A 21,655-nucleotide genomic window follows, 5' to 3' on the forward strand; every position below is an offset into this window, starting at 1 on the left:
AGGGCATCTGGGACTTCCCTTAGGAAGAATGGAGTTTTCTAGAACCTGCTTGTTCTGCCAGGAGGCAGTCGTGGCCGAATGCAAAGGCTCCGCTGAGCCGGCTGCGTTGGAATCCTGGCTCCCACCACTGGCTGAGTGAACTTGGACAAGTTACTCGGTCTTCCTGTGCCTCAGTTTCTTCATCAGTAAAAGTGGGGATGGTAGTTTGCAAAGCTCTCTGGACCTGGCACGAAGCACGTGCACTATAAAGGTTAGCAAATATTTGTTGGCCGGCTTCGCGAGGCCAGCGTGACTGCCTCTCTCTCACCAGTCCCCTCCCCATGGGTCCCCCTGATGCCGCTCCCCACCCTGCCCTCCGCAGAAACCTCGACTACACCATCTGGTGGGGTATGGAGTTAAGTCACGATCCTCAGACTTGGGATCTGGGGACCCGGCCAAGGATGCTGGTCTCCCCAGCGCCCCTCCCACTTGCTGCCCATCTTTCCGCTGCCAGCCAGACCTGGACTCCTGTGTGTTCACGCCAAGGGCAACTTGGCCGACCCTCAGCGCTCCACAGACCTTCGCCAGCCTTGGGCATCTGCTTCTGGCCACCTCCCTGCATTCTGCCTGTGCCCCTGCCAGCTTTCCTCCACCTGCCCAGGGCGAGGTTGCACCATTACGGCCTCCTGCTTCTGGCTTGGGAAGACTTCCCAGCTCTCCCCGGGAAGAGCACAATGTGTCTCTAACCCAAGATCCAGAGAAGGACTCAGAAATCAAAAATGGCTCCTATTTACAGAGCCAAGCACAGGGCAGGTGTTTCCACGCACTCTCCTGTTTTCCTCCTTCTCACAAGCCTAGAAGGCAGGTGCCCGCTGACTTCCATTTGGCAGGTGAGGAAAAGGGTCCAAAAGGTAAAGTCACTCTCCGAGGTCACATGACTAAGAAGAGGCAGAAGAGGGATTTGAACTCATGTCTTCTGGCTTCTGAGCCCCGACACTTCCATTTGCCTCTGAAGAGCACCCCTTTTCAAGGACGGAGCTTTGGGAACTTTGACGAGTGACAGTGGCGCTCTTCTGCAGATGTCGTCTGGTGTAAATCCCAAGTGGAGATGTCTTGTTTGACCTTGTTTGGCCCACAAGCAACCCCACGAGGTGGAAATGACCACCCTTTACTGGCAACCCCCACCCCCCCAGGCAAACTAATAAAACCCTTCGTTCCCACACAGTCCCACAGCTAGCAGATGGCAGAGCTGGGAGTTGAACTCGGGTCCCTCTGCCGTCAGAGCCCAGGCTTTTCACCAGGGAGCACGCCCTGCTGGCTCCGCTCGCCGTTGCCACAGCCTGGCCTTTTCCTCAAGTAGACTGGACCCGGAGGAGGGACGGCAGGGCGAGGTTCCTGGCATCAGGCGGGAGTGGTGAGCTGGAGCGGAGGCGGCTGTGACCTGGCCGGTTGTGTCCACGCTGGATTCCTGGAAGCCTCGTTTCTGCCGGGGCCGTGTGCCAGGTGCTGCCATTGGTGCGGGACCGATGCGCCCACGGACAGGCTCCAGCTGCTGTGCTGAAGGCAATTTCTGAGGCTTCCCCCCTCCCTATCCTTAGCTCAGCCGGGTCCCCGCAGACAGTGGGTCAGAAGCAGTCAGCAGTGAGGGCGGGTCAGGGCCTCTCGGGTTAGGTGTTTTATTCCCACACTGCAAAAAGCCACCAGCCCCATAAGGTGATGTCACAGAGTCTAGGAAGAAACGATCTTCCATTTGTCTTTTCTGAGCAAGGGAGCAAACCCTTCAAAAAGACATTTAGACACAACTTCTGGGATTTGTTTCAAGATAACCCTATGGGGTGGGGGCTACGGCTGTAAAGAGGCAAGACTGGCCGTGGAGGGACAGTTTCCAAGCTGCGGGTGGGGACATGGGGCTTCTTGCACTAGTCTCTCTGCTTTTGTACAAGATGGGAATTTCCCATAATAAAATGTTTAAGGACATTTCAGAGACACTGTTGAGGCCAAACATCGCATCTGGCCATGGACTGTTCTGGGTCTCTATCCTGCTTCTGGACAAGTCAGTCCCTTGCATGATGGAGAGAGCTTTGGAAAGACATGGAGCTGAGCCCACATCTTGATTCTGCCACTTCCTGGCTGTGTAACCTTGGCTAGGTCGCTTTGCTTATGTGAGCCTCACTTTCTCATCTGTAAAATGGGGATAGACACTGACCTCATTCAATTGTGAGGAGTGCCAAGTACTCAGCATGGTGCTTGCCCTGGGCCCTCCTTGGGTCGTTGGATCCTGGATCTTGGGCAACCTAAAACATTCTAGTTTCCACTTGCTGCTGGGGAGATCTGCCATTTACAGCCCCAAAGGGGGCCAAGCCGGAGGGGCCAAGCTGTGCCTGAAGTAGAGTGAGACAATATAATGAAAGATATTGTGATAAAATGCTGGGAATTCAGAGCAGGGAGACATCTTTTTTGGGGGGAGGGTAGGTGGTGGGTGAACAAAGCGGTCTTCTTGGTGGGGGTGTAGGGTGGGCACTGAGCTGGATGCCGAAGGCTAGGGATGGCTCCGGCATGGAGAAATGGAAGCAGAGAAGATGTGGAGATTGAGAGGTGGGAAAAATGTAAGGCTAAAAATTCGAACCCCCAGACACAAAGCAGCAGGAAAGGAGCGGGTGTCCATGCATCATGGCGGGCATGAGACTGGGTATGGCTGCCCAACGGGGTACCCCCTCTTTACTCAATAGTGAAGACACCCCTTTTCTGTTTGCCTCTCTTGTCTTAGATGGGCCCCGAGACACTCCAGCTGAGCTCAACTTCCTGTCTCACCTTTGCCTACAGGTGTCATGGTCACACCTGTAGGATTCTGCAGAATAGAATCCCCCATTTGGTGTGATTCTTGATAAAGGCAATTTATGAAATGCTCTTCCTTTATTTGTTAATCCACAATCATGTCTGGAGCCCCTGTTACTGTCTCAGGCCTTGAAGACACAGCAGCCAGTTTCTGATTGTTGTAGAGACACTGGGCGTTATTCAGAAGAGCGGGGGAAAGCCCTTGTCTGGTGCAAGGATTTTGAGTGGCTGATAACATACCCTTTAACGTAAGAACGGAAGAGCCACAAGGGCAGGGACTTGTCTGTTCGTTCACTGTTGTATCCCCAACCCGCAGAACAGTGCCTGGCACATAGGAGACGCCCAATAAACGTTGGTTGAATACAATTGTATGAATACAAAGCACTGAGAGTGGGAATCTAAGAGAAGAATGTTTTTTTCAGGATCAAAATTAATTCAAACACATCCCCACATCACTGCTTGATGTGATTTGGATTCCTAGGATTCAGAGAGAGAGCGAGAGAGAGAGAAAGGAAGGGGGTGGGTAAGGAAGAGCGGGGAGTGGGGGAGAATTCTGCATTATTGCTTTCTTTCCGGGCATGCAGGCTCCAGCCTGCTACAGAATGCGGTCAGGCCCACGGTCCACACAGATCTGCTTGTGAATAACGCCCACAGCTGAGAAGTCCCTCATACATCCCGCAGGGGACCCTGACAATAAACAAATAACCAAACACACACACAAGATCATTTCAGATAGTGCTTGTGGTGATCGTGGAAGTCTGTCCTGCCTCTCTGTGCCGGGATGGGGGGAGTGGAGGAGGGTTAGGGGGTGGGGGGTGGGGGGAGACTGCCCTCTGCAGATGGAACAGCCCCGTGCCCTCTGGTTTCTCATTGGTTCTGGCCAGGGGGAGGAGCCAGTAGGAAATCAGAGGGTGGAAGCAGAGAAGGGTGAGGGTATATCCCCCACTCTCCTGCCTCATTTTTTCCCTGTTGAGGTTTTGACAGTGACGTGTTCCTCTAAGGAGTGTTCTCAAAAATGAGGTTCCCAGACCAGCAGCATCAGCAGCCCCTGGGAACTTGTTAGAAATGCAGGTTCTTGGGCCCCTACCCCTGAATTCTGGTTCTGATGCTTGCTTCAGTGTGGCTGAGCTCCCAGTGCTTTCCCTTGCCTGCCCCCCTGGGCTGGGGGAGGGGAGCCGCTCCCCACTGTTGCTAGCTCCTCGTGCCTGTCCACCCTTCTGTGAATAGTCCCTTCACTCGGCTATCTTCAGTGAGCTCTTTCCAGGGTGCCGTTTGTTTCTTGCCAGGACCCTGACTGGTCTAGATGGCCAGGAGGTCACTTCATGTTCCTTTAGATAGGGCACACCCTCTCTAGCTTACCTACTCCCCTCTGGCTTGCCTCAGTCACTGCCAGGCGTTGAGATCTCATGAGTTGGCCACCCTTGTGTTGGGGCCGGGTACCAAGCCCACCTATTGGCCACCTGCCTCAGGGCAAGGTGCAGTCATGAGGACCCCATACAGGATGTTCCCCTTCGAGGCTCTGTGGGTATGAATACGCACTCTCACTTTTTACAGGCAAGCAGTCTCCCATTCCTTTATTTCTCTAATCTAATGGGACTGAGCTTCCACTCTCCAAGGTAGGGAGAAATCCAGACCCCACATAATTGAGGCTCCCCACCAGCCTCTGGGTCATGGGAAGTCTTCAGAACTTTTGGGAGAGCCTTCTAGCTTTTTCTTGCCCTTCTTCTCCTTTCTGGCGATGGTTTTCTACCCCACAGGGGCCATGGGACCCTCGCTGGGGTGCAAGATTTTTTTCAAGCCTATGACCTCTGATCCCAATGTCCAGCTTTCTCAGGTTGGTTTCCAGGAAGGTCCTGACATCTCCTTAGGGGTCTGTGGAGGCTCTGCAGCTCATGGATCCCCAAAACACTCTTTCCCTGGGGTCTGCTGGCTTCACCCTCTTCCTGCACAAATTCCTTCTTTCTGTGTCCTCTCCAAAGTGGGGCAGCATTACCCTCCAGTGGACCTCTGGGAACACACTGGGTCTTTCGGGAACTCTCCTTCCTGGGGAGAAGATGCTCTCTTTCGCCTTCTCAATTCTTAGCAGCTCACCATGAGCCAAAGGGGATCAGAGTGAGAGGTAGCAGTGGGAGAAAGGGCATCTTCAAGGGGCAAAGATGAGGGAATTACCAGACAGTGCCCATGGGTCTGGGGGAGACAATGGTGCAGGCAGTGCAGGGCTGCACCCCGGGCATGGGCTCATAGGGGAACTAGACATCCCTGCGGCTGCTGCGTGACAGTGTGGACTCCTGCCTACTGAGCTGTCCTAGCTGTGCCACCTGGTGGTTGGCACCGCCCCTCCTGGTCCACCCTGTTAGAAGTACTATAGAAACACTAGCATCGGTGGTTTTCACTTTGTATAGATAGGGAAACTGAGGCACCAGAAGGTTCATGTTGAGTCATACATCTCGTAAGTGATGGAGCCAAGCTGAATCCAGGCGGGTCTGGCAATAGGGCTCCTGCTCTCAGCCCCACTTCCCACCTCCACCCACCACAATGGGGATCTGTGCATCAGTCCGATCTCCTCTCCATGAGACTGCAGAGGCCACGCCCCATGTTTCCTCTGAGTCCTGTTGGGTGACGACGATGATGATGACAGCCACCACTTCCTAAGCACCCACTCTGGTCTAGGCATCATGTCTAAGCTCTGTGGCCACGTTAAGTCTTTACAACGCCCCTATAGGTGCTGTACCCATTAAACAGTCAAGGAAATCAAGGCACAGAAATCACGTGGCAGGAAATGACAGGGCCAGGATTTGAACCCAGCTCTGCAGATCCCAGAACTTAGGCTCTTGGCCACTCTGCTACCCTGCCCCACAGACACTATTGCTTGAAGGAGTGTCCATTGTGATACTATGATCCATCACTAAGTTGGCCTACTATTGTTTTTCTAATGTTGAAAATAGATTTTTTTACAAGTCAGATTGGAGTGCCAGTCTCAGCCTAGCTGCATGCTGGAATCACCCGGGGAGTTTTTAAAACCCCACTGAACTTTAGGCCCCACACCAATCAATTAAATCAGGGTCTCTGTGGGTGAGACGTGGGCTTCCCAGGGCTGAGAACCACTTAAATTGGATGAACTCTAGAATCCTTCCCAGCTTCATGTTCCATGTTTCACAGAAGGTACGCTGCCATCAGGTGGCAGTAACATGCCACAGCTCCATGATCTAATTGACAAGCCTCAGTCTGAAGATAAAGTGCTCGTCTCTAGTTTTATACCCCAATTAAATCTCTTAGTTAAACATATCAACTTAATGATAATTGACAAAGATGTTTTAAAGGCTACTTCTAAAAGCAATAAGACAATATGGTACAGTTTGACATCTTTCATACAAATGGTTAGCTAATTTTTATCATGAAGAACAGGGTTTGGAGAAAAAACTCCTTTCTGTGTTTGGATTCCGGTTATTAGACTTGTTGACCATTGAAACACCCAGTCTTCCTTATGTCATTACTATGATTTTTTCTTAGACGTCAGCATTGACCATCTCTGCTCAAACATCTTCCATTCAGTCTTGTCCACGTAGAAGGGTGAGAGTCATTTTATTTGGCCCCTTGTGGATTTTCCCTGTCTGCACGGGGCGGGGGTGGGGGAGTTGGTATGTTCTCAGGGGATTCCTTGCAGAATCGGGCAGCTCTACACAGTGGGAATGTCTGGCTGCAGTAGGAAGTTCTGACATAGCAAATTGGAACAGATAGCTGCAAAAATTTTAGGGCATGGAGTTTGGAGTTTACAGATCTGGACTGAGTCCTGCTCCATCGTTACTGGCTGTGTGGTCTTGAACAAATCACTGAAAGCTCAGAGGCTCAGTTGGAGTGTCTCTAAATGGGGATTCTCACAGCTACATCATCGCAGGTTATTATGGGATTAAAGGGAAGGCAAGCATACTTTTACAATAAAACCACCCAACAAACTAGGAATAGGAGGAATGTCCTCAACCTGATAAAGATTACCTATGAAAAGCCTACAGCAAACATCATACTTAATGGTATAAGAATAAATGCTTTCTCCCTAAGATCGGGAACAAGACAAGGACGTTTGCACTTGCCACTTCTATTCCACATTATGCTGGAGGTTTTAACCAGAGCAACTAGGCAAGAAAAAGAAATAAAAGACATCAAGATTGGAAAGGAAGAGGTAAAACGATCTCTATTTGTGGATGGCATGATATTGTATATAGTAAATCCTAAGAATCTACTGAAAACTATTAGAACTTATAAGCAAGATTGCAGGGTACAAGGTCAATATACAAAAATTCATCATATTTTGATACCATAGCAATGAATAATCTGAAAATGGAATTAAGAAAACTATTCTATGTACAATAGCATCAGAAAGAATAAAATTCTTAGGAATAAATCTAACAAAAGAAGTGCAAAACTTATATTCCATAAATTACAGAACATTACTGGAAGAAATTAAAGGGGGTCTAAATAAATGGAAATACATCCCACGTTCATGGATTGGAAAACTTAATATTATTAAGATGGCAATATTCCCGAAATTGATCTACAGACTCAGTGCCATCCCTATTAAAATTCCAACTGGCGGGGTGCCTGCTGGCTCAGTCAGTAGAGAATGCAATTCTTGATCTCTGCGTTGTAAGTTCAAGCCCCATGTTGGGTGTAGAGATTACTTAAAATAAAATTCTTAAAAGAAAAATCCAACCGGCTTTTTTCCCCCCCAGAAAATGACAGGGGCGCCTGGGTAGTGCAGTCGTTAAAGCGTCTGCCTTCGGCTCAGGGCGTGATCCCGGCGTTCCGGGATCGAGTCCCACATCGGGCTCCTCTGCTGGGAGCCTGCTTCTTCCTCTCTCACTCGCCTGCTGTGTTCCCTCTCTCGCTGGCTGTCTCTCTGTCACATAAATAAATAAAATCTTAAAAAAAAAAAAAAAAGAAAATGACAAGTTGATTTTAAAATCCATATGGAGTGGTGCCTGAATGGCTCAGTTGGTTAAGTGTCTGACTTGTGATTTCGGCTCAGGTCATGATCTCAGGATCGTGGGATTGAGCCCCATGTCAGGCTCTGTGCTCAGCGGGGAGTCTGCTGGAGATTCTCTCTCTCTCTCTCCCTCTGTCCCTCCCCTGCCCCAAATAAATAAATAAATCTTTAAAAAGACAAAATTCATATGGAAATGCAAGGGACCCAGAATAGCCAAAATCATCTTATAAATGAAAAGCAAAGTTGGAGAATTCACTCAATTTCAAAACTTACTATAAGCCTCAGTAATCAAAAACAGTGTGGTACCAGTGTAAGGACAGGTATATGGATCAATGGAATAGAATCGAGAGAACAAAGTAAACCTTCCCATTTGTAGTCAATTAATTTTTGGCAAGGGTGCCAAGGCAATTCAATGGGGGAAAGAATAGCCTTTCAACAAATGGGGCTGGGACAACTGGCTATCCACCTGCAAAAGAATGGAGCTGGCCACCTCTGGTACACCATGCATGTAAGTCAGCATCAAACAGATAACACATGCAAAGGTAAGAGTTAAAATGATAGAACTCTTAGGAGAAAGAATAGATCTTCATGATGTTGGGTCAAAGTCTTCTGAGATATGACACAGAAGCACAAGCAACAAAAGAGAAATAGATAAATTGAGCTGCATCAAAATTTAAAACTCTTTGCACTTGAAAGGACACCATCAAGAAAGTGGAAAGACTATTCACAGAATGGGACAAAATTCTCGCAAGCTGGATATCTGATAAGGTATATGTATGCAGACTCTTGGAAGAACTCTCAGAACTCAATAATAAAATGAAAAAATAGTCCAATTAAAAATGGGCAAAGGATCTGAATAGACATTTCCCCGACGAGGCCATGTAAATGGCCAAGAAGCACATGGAAAGATGCTTCACATCACTAGTCATTAGGGCCATGCAAATCAAAACCACGATGAGATGCCGCTTCCCACCCGGAAGGATGCCTATGATATAAAAAAAGATACAATAACAAGTATTGACAAAGATGTGGAGAAATTGGAGCCCTCACACATTGCTAGTGGGAATATAAAGTGTTGTACCTACTTTGGAAAAGAGTCTAGTAGTTCCCAGGAAGGTTAAATACAGAGTTTCCACATGACCCAGCGTTTCCACTCCTAGGTATGTACCTAAGAGAAATGAAAAGTTGTCCCCACAAAATCTTGTGCATGAATCTTGTCATCAATGGCCCAAAAGTGGAAACAAACCCAAAGTCCATTAACCAATGAGATAAACACAATGGGATGTATCCCTATGATGGAATATTATTCAGCCTTTAAAAAGGAACAAAGCACTGATTCATGCTACCATGGATGATTCCAGAAAACATCATGCTCAGCGAAAGAAGCCAGACACAAAAGGCCACCTATTATATGATTCCGCTTATGTGAAATGTCCAGAATAGGCAAATCCATAGAGAAGGAAAATAGGTCAGGGGTTGCCCAGTGCCGGGAGGACGGGGGGAAATGGGACTGGCTGGTAAGAGGTATGGCGTTTCTTTTTGGGAGTAATGAACGTGTTCTAAAATGGAATATGGTGATGGTCACGCAATCTTGTGAATATACTAAGAATACACTAAACACCTTTAAATTGTATACTTTACATTGGTGAGTTGCATGGCATGTGAATCATAGCTCAGTAAAACTGTTTAAGAGAAGGCAAAATGCTTAGCACATCAGTCTTACATATTTTCAGGAGGCCAGTGGTGGTGGGAAGACACTGATGTGGGAGCCGGGAGACCCAGCGCTGTAGGGCCTCCTTCTCCCTCCTGTCTGGGGGCATGGAGCCAGGGCCCACAGTGCTCTTGTGGACCCATACAAAAGTTTTAATTTCTTCTAAAATCAGAAGAAAAAGATACATTTTTAGGTGAAGAAAATTTTTAATATATAATGCTAATATATTTGTCTTTAGCCAATGCAAGTGTAAAATGTAATTTTTAATTTAATTTTTTTTTTAATTTAGGAAGGACCCCAACAGGCCAAAGTGCCAGGACCCACAAGGTCTGAACGTGGCCCTGGGTATTGGTCTGAATTTGACCATTAATGTTTTCTCTCTCCAGATTTTGAGAAAACGATGTAACATTAAAGAAAGTTCGAAACAATTCATTCAAATCCATCCATTCTAGCATGCCACCAATTCTTATGTTTTTATCCTCCTTTCTAGTTCTTGGCTATCAGCAAACATCTCTTTTAGTGGGTTCTAATCTTGGTACATCTGACTTGCCGTGTGGTCCCGGTTGGTCACTCAGTGGCCCCGAGCCTTATTTTCTTCATCTGTGAAGGGAGGTGAGGGTCCTGCGTCTCAGCATAGAGTCTGGGGAGGAAGCCGCAGGAGCCCCATCCAAGCCACCTGTGGCCTCGTGATTCTTTGGAAGGGGTGATGTGAGTAAGACAGGAGTCCACTCCTTAGCTGAATCTCAAGACCCTTTGTGATCTGGCCCCCGCCTTCATTCTCAGCCTCATCTGCCAGCACACCCCTTGTCTGATTTGCATTTATATGGGGCTGGAAGGACGTTCAGGACCCCAAAGGGGCTTCCAGGGGCCTTCTTGGAGAACTTAGGAAGCTTCAAGCAGACACATGAATTGAGAATGCTGGAAGTTTCCAGATCTTTTTCACCTCCCAACTCTTATTGGTTCCATTTTGACACAAAATCTATATCCTTGATGGGATTAGCAGTAGAATCCTTAAACCTGGGGTTGCAAGCTGACCCTAAAGGTCATCCAATCTAGTGTCCCAGGGGCCGGCTGGGTGGCTTCCGTGAGGCTAGAGGGAAAGCAGCAGGGAGGGGCGGGGACTGTGGCTCAGGGCGTGTCCGCGTCTGAAGGGAGCAGCATCTGCCTGGCTCATGTGATGGTTGCTGTGTGGGCTGTGGGCCCAGCACTTCTGGTTCTTCAGCTGGATTTGTAGGCAACATTTTCCCTCCGTCAGGATCCTGTATGTGCTACCTTTGTGACACAGGGCCTGGAGGCTGGGCCATCTTGCTCATCACAGTATCCTTCGTGGTCAGCACAGTGCCCAGCATCAAGGAGGCCCCAGAAGAGACTGAAAAGTTGCAGTTTCTTATAGGCCTAAAGTTTGGGTGTAAGACATTCATTCATTCCTTTGCTCATCTGTTTGTCCAATCACTCTTTTGTTTATTCATTGATACACTCTTTCAGCAAATATGTATTATGCACTCACTATGTACCAGACACTGTTTCAGGTGGTAGGGGTCCAGTAGAAAGAGAGATGGGCAGTCAGGGGAGGGACCTTTGGAATATTAAATAGATTAGCCAGCAAAGGCCTTCCTGAGAAGGTCACATCTGAGGAAGGTGATAAAAAAGAGGAAGGAAGGGTTAACCATTCAGCTATCTGAAGGAAAAATGCTTCAGGTAGAAATGGCAGTATGTGCAAAGGCCCTGAGGTAGGGGTGTACCTGGCATGTTTAAGGATCAGCAAGGAGGCCAATGTGGATGGAGCCCAGAGAGTGAGGTAGAAGCGTATAGGAGATAAGGTCAGGGAGTTGATGGCCTTGTCGGGCCACGGGGTGGACTTGGAGCATTCTGAACAGAGAAGGACATAATAATCCATCGTAGGTTATAACAGGATTCTCTGGCCACTGTGTGGAAAAGGGCAGAAACAGGGAGACCCAGGCAGAGGCTACTGCCCCAATCTAGGTGGGAGATGGTGGCTGGAGCTGCAGAGTGGGTGAGAAGTGGTCGGTTTCTGGATATACCGCCAAGCCAGAGCCACAGATCAGATGTGGAAGTATGAGACAGAGAGAAATCAAGGTTGATGCCAAGGTTTTGGCCCGAGCACGCGGGATGGAGTTGCCATTTCCCGAGCTGGGTGCACACTGAGCATGTGGGGCGCGCCCTCATGGTGCTTACAACCTGTGGGCCATCCATCCAAGAGTATATGCAAAAAGTGGAATCCTAAGGTGACTGGGTGTCGGAGAGGGCCAGCGTGCCATGAGAGCTCATAATAGGGGAAGCGTGGCCCCGGCAGGGGGAACAGCACATGTGAGGCCTCATGGTGGAGTGTCGGGACTGAGTGCAGGGGTCCCCGTGAAGGAACTTGGGCTTCATTCTTTGGAAGGTCATCGGAGGGTTTGGGCAGGTGTGTGTATGCCTGTGTGCATGTGTGACGCGATCAGAGCCATGTGTCCGGAGAGTATCCCTCTGGCGGCGGTGGTGTGGAGGTCTGGGAAGCCCAGCGAGGGGTTGCCCTCATCCCTCTGGGTCTGGATGGCCTGGGGGCTGTGGAAGGGGCCTGGCGGCTTGGAGCAGGTGGGAGCCACCTGGCAGGATGGGTTGGATCAGGGGTGAGTGCGGAGGCGACCTCCCTGGTGCTGTTTAGCTCGGTTTGCAGATTCGCTGTCCGCAGTTTCCCCGGGGACATTGAGTTTCTGGGAATAAGAGTTAGAGGTGCTCGGGGCCCCACGCCCTGGCTCGGTGTTGAAGCTCAGAGAAGGGGAGAGGCAAAAGCCTGAAGCTCTCACTTCCTCTCACATTCTGAAAACCCTTCTTTTCTTTTCGAAGGTGAAAAATGTCGCAGCTTCATTGACCTGGCCCCAGCATCGGAGAAGGGTAAGTGTGGCCCCCCCGCTCAGGTGTGCAAGCCCAGTGCCCCTCAGAGACACTTCCTGCCCAGTGGCATGCCGCAGCCCCGCGAGGGTTTCTCCAGCAGCGCCCCTGGGCGATGGCTCCCCAGAGAACCATAATCTTGCCAAGCTCCGAGTTTCTCGAGCAGTTGGGGAGGGGAGAGAGGCAGGTAGAGGATCATCGTGTCCTTCCCCTGATCGGGGCGGTCCTGGAGTCATTACACTTTCATTTTCATCACTTCCGGCGTGCACCAGGATTTGGTGGGAAGAAGGACAGGTGTGCAGAAGTTGGGGTCAGGCTAGACCAGTGTGGGGAGCACTGCATCCAGCTGCAGGATTTGGCCTCAGGGGCAGGAAAACAGATGTCCTGTGTCTGTCACTGTCTGGTGCATGGGGCCCAAGAGCAGAGAATCTGACCCCCGGTGATTCGCGTGTGGGGCAAGCACAGCAGTTAGGACTAGGTTTAGCTGCAAGGAATGGTGGTCCATAAGAGCTGGCTTCAGAGGAGAAATGTGCATTGCTTTTATAAAGTTTGAAAGTAAGCAGTCTAGTGTGGCTCTGCTCCAGAACCTTGCCATCTCCACCATCTCCGTGCTTTTGCCTTCATGGTGTAAGACGGCAGCTGGTGCTCCAGCTGTCACACCTGCCTTCCAGGCAGCAGCTTAGAGGGGGCAAAGGAGAAAGGGCAAAGCTTGCGTGTCAACTCCAAGGTTTCTAGAAGTTGCCCACAGCACCTGCTCATGTCTCCTTGGCCAGAACTTGGTCTCAGGGCCAGACTCAGCTGCAAGGGAGGCTGGGAAATGAGGCTGTTATCCTGGCAACCATGTGCTCAGCTAAGTCAGAGGCTTTATTATTAAGGGAGAGCAAGAGAGCAGATGCTGGAAGATGTGCTGCCAAAGGAATGTAGGGTCTTGGCCGCCTCTCCACCTGCCTCCCCCTTTCCGCCAAGGAGGACAGCGGCCAGGAGAGAGCAGGTATGCTGGTGTCTTCAAATAGCCTGGAGACTAGGAGAGTGCTCTGGTTCTGGGTGTCAGGGTGGGGAAACTGAGGCAGAAATCCAGTCCTCACGTCTGTCCCAACAGGGGGGAATCTCTGTGTGCCTGGCTCAGGAGAAATCCTTTAGTCCAGGGCTTGTGGATACTCACGCCCCCTGCTGGTGGGTCCCTGCAGTGTCTGGAGGGTCAGGGACCCGGAGGGCCTGCCTCTGACCCATCCCGGGTGTTGGCAGAGGGGGCTCCGCGGGGGGGCCATGTGTCATGGAGGCCGGTGATGTTCGTGTCTCGCAGACACTGTCCCCTTGGTGAGCTCCGTGAGACGGGGACCCTCAGGGCCAGCCACTCCCTGCTGATCAGACTTTCCGCGGGGCGGGTGGGATGGCAGGTGGCTGTCTCCTCAGTTTCCTCCCCGGCTTCCCAGCGACCGTGCCCCGTTTGGCTGCTACAGGCGGCCATCCCTGAAGTTTGGAGCTGAGCATCTGGGCCCCGGTTTCTAAGCTGCGGTCAAGAGGCGCGAGGAATACTACCGCTAATGCATGGGGGATGTGCGCTGAGCGGCAGTCCCTGCGTGCCCCGCACTGTGTTCCCAGCGCGAACTGAGGAGCCCCCCCACAACCCTGTGAGGAGGGGGCTGACAAACTCACGCCGCTGCCAGATGAGGAATCTGAGCCTTACACACATGAAGCCACCTCAGTGTCCCTTCTCATGCGGGGCAGAGCCCAGGCTTCAGACTCCTCTGTTGTCCCGCGTCTTCTAAGCCTGTCCCTGGAGGCGGCCCCTCGCCAACGCTCAGCCGATAACCCCCAAGACCTCGGAGCTCCGGGGCCACCTGTGCTGCCCCTCTGGCTTCCAGGCAGCACGGCCCGTGTGTGCACACGTCAGCGTGTGTGCGTGTTGAGTTGAGGGGGAGTGTATGCATGCACGAGCAGGTGCACGCGGGTCTCCTGTGTGTGCATGCCCGCACACTGGTGGCTGAGCTTGCACACACGCGTGCCCGTGTGAGCGTGTATGTGCTTGTGTGCCTGGCTGAGCCTGTGCATGGAGGAGGAGGGCGTGTCCAAGTGCAAGCATGCATGTGTGTGCACGTGTGAGCGTGTGCGGATGTGTACACGTGTGTCCATGTTCGGCGGCACGTGGGTCGCTTGTCCTCCTCCTGGAGACATTTGACCTTTATTCCTGCTTCTTTTATGAGGACCGAGGGCCCCAGAGAGATTGTATCTTTGTGTTTTACTGGCCTTGTGATTTTTCTTTCCGGGCTTGGCGGCCGCGCCACGGCCCTTCTGGCTGTGTATATAAAAACGTTTATAAGGAGGCTGAGTGGGCTTGCTTTGCCGCCAAGTGGCAGGACGATGTTCACGTACTCACCGCCTGTCGAACACTTCAGCTGTCCCTTGGATCGGCGGGGTTCGTCGCGCAGGCCCCCGACCTGGCCCTCCGGACATGCGTGCGGGACTGTGGTGCTCGTGGGTCCATCCCCGTGCTCACCTCTCACTGTGATGGTCCGTCTCACAGATGAGGCCCCCGAGCCACGGAGATGGAGTGTGTGGTTCGAGGCCACACGGGGTGTCTGGGGCTGGTGTTTGAGCCCAGGTGTGTTCTCTCCCAAAGCACACTCTTCTTCTACATTCTTGTCCCTGCGCCCGCTCCCTCTGTGCCTTACCTTCTGGTCTGCCCGATATGGTAATAATCGTGGCACTCGCGCTAACTGGCTTTGCACAGTGCTTACCGCGTGCCGGGCACTGTTCTGAGACCTTTACACACACTGGCTCATTTAAATCCTCCTTTTACAGGTGAGGAAACTGAGGCATAGCGCGTTAATTGACTTGCTTGAGGTCAAGTTAGGATGCTGGGATTTGAACCTGAGCAACTGGGCTCTTAAATGCCTGGTTCTTCTGCTGAAAAGCTAGGCTTTCCAAGACTCTGTGAAAGAGTGTGTGTGTGTGTGTGTGTGTGTGTGTGCACTTGTGTGAGTGTGTGATGTGTGATTCTTCCCCTTCCTCCTTCACCGAGACCTCTGAGCTGAGTTCAGGGTGTTCTCAGATAGTGCTCTCCTTCTTTCCTTGACCTCCTTCCACCTGGCAAGCCATGGTCATGCTTCCAAGGCCCTTTGCAAACGGCACCCCCTCTTTGCCATTTTTTCCAACAACCTCTCACCCCTTACTTCCTGACCCTGTCCCCTGGAAAAATATTTGTCATCAGTATTTTTACCATGGCACGCGTTTTTCTTCGTTTGTACCTGACCATTGTAGTTTTGTACTTCTCATGGGAGATATCTTTTTGTTTTATACTAGCCTAAGCCACATCCATTTTTCATCTGGATTCCTGCCACAATCTCTTAACTGCTTACCTCCTTCCATTCTTGCGCCCTGATTCACTCGTGCCAGAATGATGTTTTTAAAGCATAAGTCATCTCATGTGAATCCCTGTTTAAAGCCCTCCCTTGGCTTCCGTCTCACTCAGAGAAAAAGCGAATGTTCTCACTATGGCCTGTGAGGTCTGTGGGATCCGGCCCCAAACTTCTGGGTCTTCATCTCCTGCCATCTCCCCTCTCTCCCCACACTCCACCTCCCCCAAATCCTGTTTCGTGAGTTGGCCAAACGAGTGTGTGCCTCAGGGCCTTTGCACGTGTCATTTTCTGCTCCTGGAACACTGTTCTCTCAGTTCTCTGCACAGCTGGTTCCTCCTCGTCATTCAGGTTTCGGTTCAAATGTCACAGCCCCAGGGAAGCCTTCCTAGAAGCATCTCCTTGTCACAGCCCTTCCTCCTGCCAAGTCCCTCTCCACCCCTGCACGTCACTTATTCCTGCCTGCTTACCTGATGAACAGAGGGTCAGCTCCACGAGGGCAGGGGTTTGTCTCCTTTGTAACTCACTGTGTCCCTAGTGCCCAGGAGCAAAGCCTGGTGCTGTAGGGGCCCCACAACACCTGTTGAATGGATGAAAAATAAACATGGATTTTAACAGTATACACTCTAATTATAAAAATTATAATGAACCTCAAATGCATAAATGAGAAATAAAAGGTCTCTTCTGAGCCCACTGCATATTCCCTAATAAGGGTTTGGTTCATTAGCCCTTGAAGATGATGGATAGATAGATAGATAGATAGATAGGTGCATATATATACATCTATACTTATATATAAAATCATGAGTTGCTTTTCATATCAATATATAAAACCACCCTCATCTTCTGGAACAGCTATGAAATATTCCATCACGTAGAGACAATTCGTGTAAGCAGTTCTCTTGCTGGATACTGTGATTGTGCCCCCACTCCCCTGCAGGCCTTCAGTATCAGAGCTGAATAATAGTAACTGGTACGCACGTCCTCCTTCTTCACAGGGCTGGGGCCCTCTGAGGATAGCAGTGGTTTCTTATTTACCTCCGGGCCTCGGGGGTCCAGCCCAGCCCTGGAGCTGCACTGGTGGAATAGTGGCTTGAGACTTGAACGAAGGCTGTGGGAAGCAGAGGAGGAGGGCGACTTAAAGATGCTTGAGCAATTTATGAAGATGAAATGTGCAAATGCAGAGAAACAGCAGCATCCATATGTTGTGAACTTGATAGTGAAAATGCAGAGGGAACGCTCCTCATGCTTTCTTGTCTTCCTCTTCCCTGTCTCTTGAAATCTCAGTCTCTTATTCACTGGGGCAGGATTCTCCTACCAAGCAATTGTGACCAACTGGGTAGTCTTCAAACCTATTGTACTGGTCAGCAACATCCACCGTAATGCTGCGTAACAAGCCATCCCGGAGCTCAGGGGCGTTCAGCATTTATTTTTTGCTGACATGTTTGTGGGTTGACTTGGTTGTAGGTTGTCTTGGTTCCAGGATGTAGTCTGGGCTCAGTCACGTCTGTTCCATGTGAGTTCACTCTGGGGGCCAGGTAGAGGGGACAGAAATGCAAGGTGGCAGGACACCTGGGTGGCTCAGTTGGTTAAGGGTCTGACTTCGGCTGGGATCATGATCTCGGGGTCCTGGGATGGAGCCCCACGATGGGCTCCTCACTCAGCAGGGAGTCTGCTTGTCTCTCTCCCTCTGTCCCTCCTCCCGTTCGTGCTCTCCCTCTCTCTCTCTCAAATAAATAAATACAGTCTTAAAAAAAAAAAAAGAAATGCAAGGTGGCTAACGGCACAAGCACATGTTAGACCTTTGCTTACATGGCGTCTGCTAACACCCCACTGGCTAAAGCAAGTCACGTGGCTGCGTCCAACATCAATGAGGCAAGAAATACACTGAGCTCAGGCTTCAAGGATGGTTGGCAGCTGGTGGTGCTGGAATTGGCTCAGCTGGATTTCTGGGGGTATGTGTGCATGGACCTCACTGATTTGCTGCTCACAGTCTCCCCGGTCATTGTCTTCCCAAAGTGACCTATTTATTTCTCCACGAGGGACCTAAACGTTTGGGTGGGTTCCCTTGCCGAGCACCAACTGAACGGCCTCTGCGTGCCAGTCATTCTCACACATGCCTTTCAGTTAGACAAACGTTTCCTTAGCACCTACTGCACGGCAGGCTCTGGGCTAGGCATTGGGGCTGCAAAGACGAATGAGGCGGAAGTCCCCGCCCCACCCGTGTGGGAGACAGCTAAGGAAATGCTTAGCAGGCATGGTGGAAGGGCTCCGGCAGAGGAAGGAAGAACCCACCCCTGCACTGGGAGAGGCAGGAGGGATGTGATTCTGCCACCCGAGATCCCTGCAAAGAGTCCAGGAAGATGTCTGGGTTTTCCTCCCTTTACACTATTAACAGGATACCCTGATAAGGATCGGTTCCAAGGTACCAGTCAAGGTGTGATGTGGGGAATGTCCCCAGTTCCTAACCCCCAGTTTGGAGCTTTCCCTTACGGGGTCCATGGGGCTTTCACTGTGAATGAATGAAAAATGAATGAGCGAATGAATGAATGAGCTAATTGAGCCTCCCGTGATTTATAGCCGTCATCAAGCCGTGCGGATATCCTCCTGCCTGCTCTTCCTTAGTGCCCATCAACACACACCATGGAATTCGATTCCGCAAGGGGGGCGAACAGTCTACAGCTGCTCACGGCAGCACGGATTTGGGCAAAAGAAGCCAGATTCAGGAGAATAAATACTGTATGATTCCATTTATATAAAGCTGGAAAACAGGCAAAATGAGGCCGCGCTGTGAGAAGGCAGGACAGGGGTCGGCCACGAAGACTGAAGGGGGACCGCCGTGCAGAGGGCGCCGGCAGCTGGCGATGTTCGATTCTTGGTCTGGGTGCTAGTTACATGGATGTGTTCAGTTTATGAAAATTCATCAAGCCCTATACTTGTGATAGATGCACTTTTTCTGTCTGTATGTAGAAAGAAAGTAGAAAGTAAAGTAAAGAGAAAGTAAAACAAAAATTTCCCACACTGAATTCTAAACGATCCTTCTAAAGTGGAAAATCCAATGGTATCAGGATTCTGCTTGAACCCTTTCCCTGGCTCCCAAACTTAAATACGCCGGGATATTTTAACATGGTGTTCACGGTCCTCTGTGATCTGTCTGGAGCTAGTCTGACTTTTTCATTCCATTTCCTACCATCCCTGACAGGGACCCTGGGCTCCAGCCCTGCCTTCCCCCTCGAATACACTTCCCTCAAGCTCCCCATCATCTTTCATACCTCTGTGCCTTTGCATATGCTGTTCCCTCTGCCTACCTGCCTTTACCACCTCTTGTGTGCCTTGGAAAACTTCTATTTATCTTTCAAAACCCAGCTTAGACATACCCTCTTCTTTTCTCTTTTCTTTCTTTCTTTCTTTCTTTCTTTCTTTCTTTCTTTCTTTCTTGAGAGAGAGAGCGAGCGCATGAGAGAGAGCAAGGGGGGAGGAGAAGAGGGACAGAGAAAATCCTAAGCAGGCTGCACGCCCAATGCAGGGCTTGATCTCATGACCCTGAGATCACGACCTGAGCCGAGATCAAGAGTCAGAGGCTCAACCCACTGAGTCACCCAGGCGCCCCATATATGACTTTTTCTGAAAAGCCACCCCGAACCCAGAGATACTTATGGTGACTGGTCGTATTAGGACCCATCACTCTGTGTTGAGATCATCTTCTCCATCAGACTGGACACTCCCTGAGGACAGACGCTGGGTCTTGTCCTTCCAATGGCTCCTGTGCCTCAGCTAGGTGGGGTTGGCACACAGCAAGAATTTAGTAAAGGTTTGTGGAAGGAGGGGAGGGAGGGAAGGAAGGAGGGAGGAAGGAAGGAGGGAGGAAGGAAGGAAGGAAGGAAGGAAGGAAGGAAGGAAGGAAGGAAGGAAGGAAGGAAGGGGCGAGCAGGGGCCTGTTATAGACCCTGGGTGGCCCATTTGTGTTTGGAAACCTGGACTCTGACTCGGGAGGCTGTGGTCTCCTCTAACCGCCCCCCCCCCGCCCCCTGGGCTGAGCTGCGTTAGTCACCCCTGCTCCCCGCTTCTGTTTCCCAGCTGGATTTCTGGCAGCCACCAGCTGGCAGGTTTTTGCGAAACAATCTCCAAAGCTTGTAGGTTTCATTTGTTTAATATTTCAGGGATGTGTAACAACGTGGTGGCTCCGTGGCCACAATCCTGAGTCTTGCCTGAGTCATTTCTCACTTCGGTTTCTATAATAGTCTCTTGTTGGTTCCCTCAACCTCTCTGTTCCGCGCCTGAAATCGATTTACAATTCTGCTGCTCACTTAATTTATTTAGTGCATTTTATTGATTTATGTCACAGACCTGAAACATGCATAGATCAGAACACGCTGGGCAGGGGAAGGGAGAGGACAACGAGCCCTCCCAGCTGCCCAAGATCTGCCATTGGAGCTCCACGCGGGTCAGCCTGCTGGCCGCAGCCCCAGCACGCCGGGCGGCCAGCCTATCCTGTGCCTGTGTGTGAATCCTGGGCGATCTTTTCACTCTGTCCACCTAGGCACCTCTCTGTCAGCCCTCCCTTGCCCCCAGACTGCATCAGCTACTTCTGCTTCAAGTTACCGGGAACATACCTGTGGTCCGAGGCCCGACACAACAAGAGGTCTGATTTTTTCATCCTGTGAGACGGAGACTTCGGGACACAAAGAGGCAGGAGACCAGCCCCAGTAGTTGACCCGTCCATTGTTCCCTCCCACCTGCCATTCCCAGACATTGAGATAATTCTTGTAGCCCTTTGGCTGAGGGTGGGGCTCATCAATCATCTGAATGGCCCTGGTCCATTTGCGGGGGCAGCAGAGCTCTGGAATCCTATAGAAAGAGATCATTTCCTGGCCATTCTCAATAAACTAACAACGCAGGCCAGCCCCCTCAGTGTCATTTAATTCCTGGAGGCAGGGTAGACTGCAGCCTCGCTTTCAGGGAGGGGCCTCCGTGACTTTGCCCACCTTGCCTCAGGCCAGTGGGTGGCATTCCTTGGTGTTAGGCTGTGTGCCAGGAGCCGGGACACTGAGGGGAGTCACCCCCAGCTTCTGCTCTTGAAGAGCCTTCTAGTGGGGGACAGATGGGGAGGACAGTCACATCTATGGGCCTGGGGCCCAGACGGGTGGCCAGAGGGCTGCAGAAGGGGCTGATGACAGTCTGGCCGGGCTGTGGGGAGAGGTGCCACGTGGGGAGGATCTGGAAGGATGAATGGCGTTCCTTCCAGTGCATAAGGGGCCCAGGGGCTGTTGTTCTGGGTAGGATGAATGGCATGTGCAAAAGGGTCCACGTGGCAGATGCACAATAGTCATTTACTGAATGACTAAAGAGTAGAAGGAACGTAGAGCCCAGAGAGGTTAAGCGCCTTGCTCAAGGTCACACAGCAAGTTTAGGTGAGAGTCAGGCTCACTCTCCAGGCTTCTGAGGTCTTTTAGCAGCACCCCGCCCCCCTTCCGGCCCCCCAGTCCTTTCTCCTCCCACCCATCCCTCCCACGACCCTCCAGCGTCGTTTTCTCCAGCAGTGCACAGGTCTCTGTCACCTCCCTCATTCTGAACTGCTAGTTCTGTCACTTTCTGTTCTGAAATTCTGGATTTCTCTAATTACGTGCCCTTAAGAAAGGTGTTTAAATCCCGATGCCTGGTGGAGGACTGCTCCTGGAGATCACAACATCTAGTAATTGCTTTATTGCTCTAATTCCAATTATTCCAGATTATCTTTCCAGGTAATTAGCTGTCTGGGCAGTCTCGCCCGCTCACTCTCTCAGAGAGCGTCATATTAACCCCAAACGGTGACCAGCTTTCATGTTTCATAATTGGAAACAGTTTCTCCATGGTGAGAAGACTCGCTTAAGTGTAAACAGTGGTAATTTAAATTTCTAAATG

At 50.7% G+C, this 21,655-nt stretch overlaps 1 protein-coding gene across 2 annotated transcripts in view; it reads left to right on the forward strand.

The window, feature by feature from the left end:
• GSG1L (GSG1 like) overlaps nt 1-21,655 on the forward strand; it is a 208,535-nt gene that overhangs the window by 61,898 nt on the left and 124,982 nt on the right. For both annotated transcript variants that reach the window (XM_087869321.1, XM_045775242.2), the window contains exon 2: nt 12,354-12,401. In XM_087869321.1, coding sequence (XP_087725447.1) covers nt 12,354-12,401 — 48 coding nt within the window. The remainder of the gene's footprint in view (nt 1-12,353; nt 12,402-21,655) is intronic.

This window comes from Ursus americanus, chromosome 2 (assembly GCF_024610735.1).
Source record: "Ursus americanus isolate L20-20 chromosome 2, mUrsAme1.1.p, whole genome shotgun sequence".
In the NCBI taxonomy this organism is placed as follows: domain Eukaryota; kingdom Metazoa; phylum Chordata; class Mammalia; order Carnivora; family Ursidae; genus Ursus; species Ursus americanus.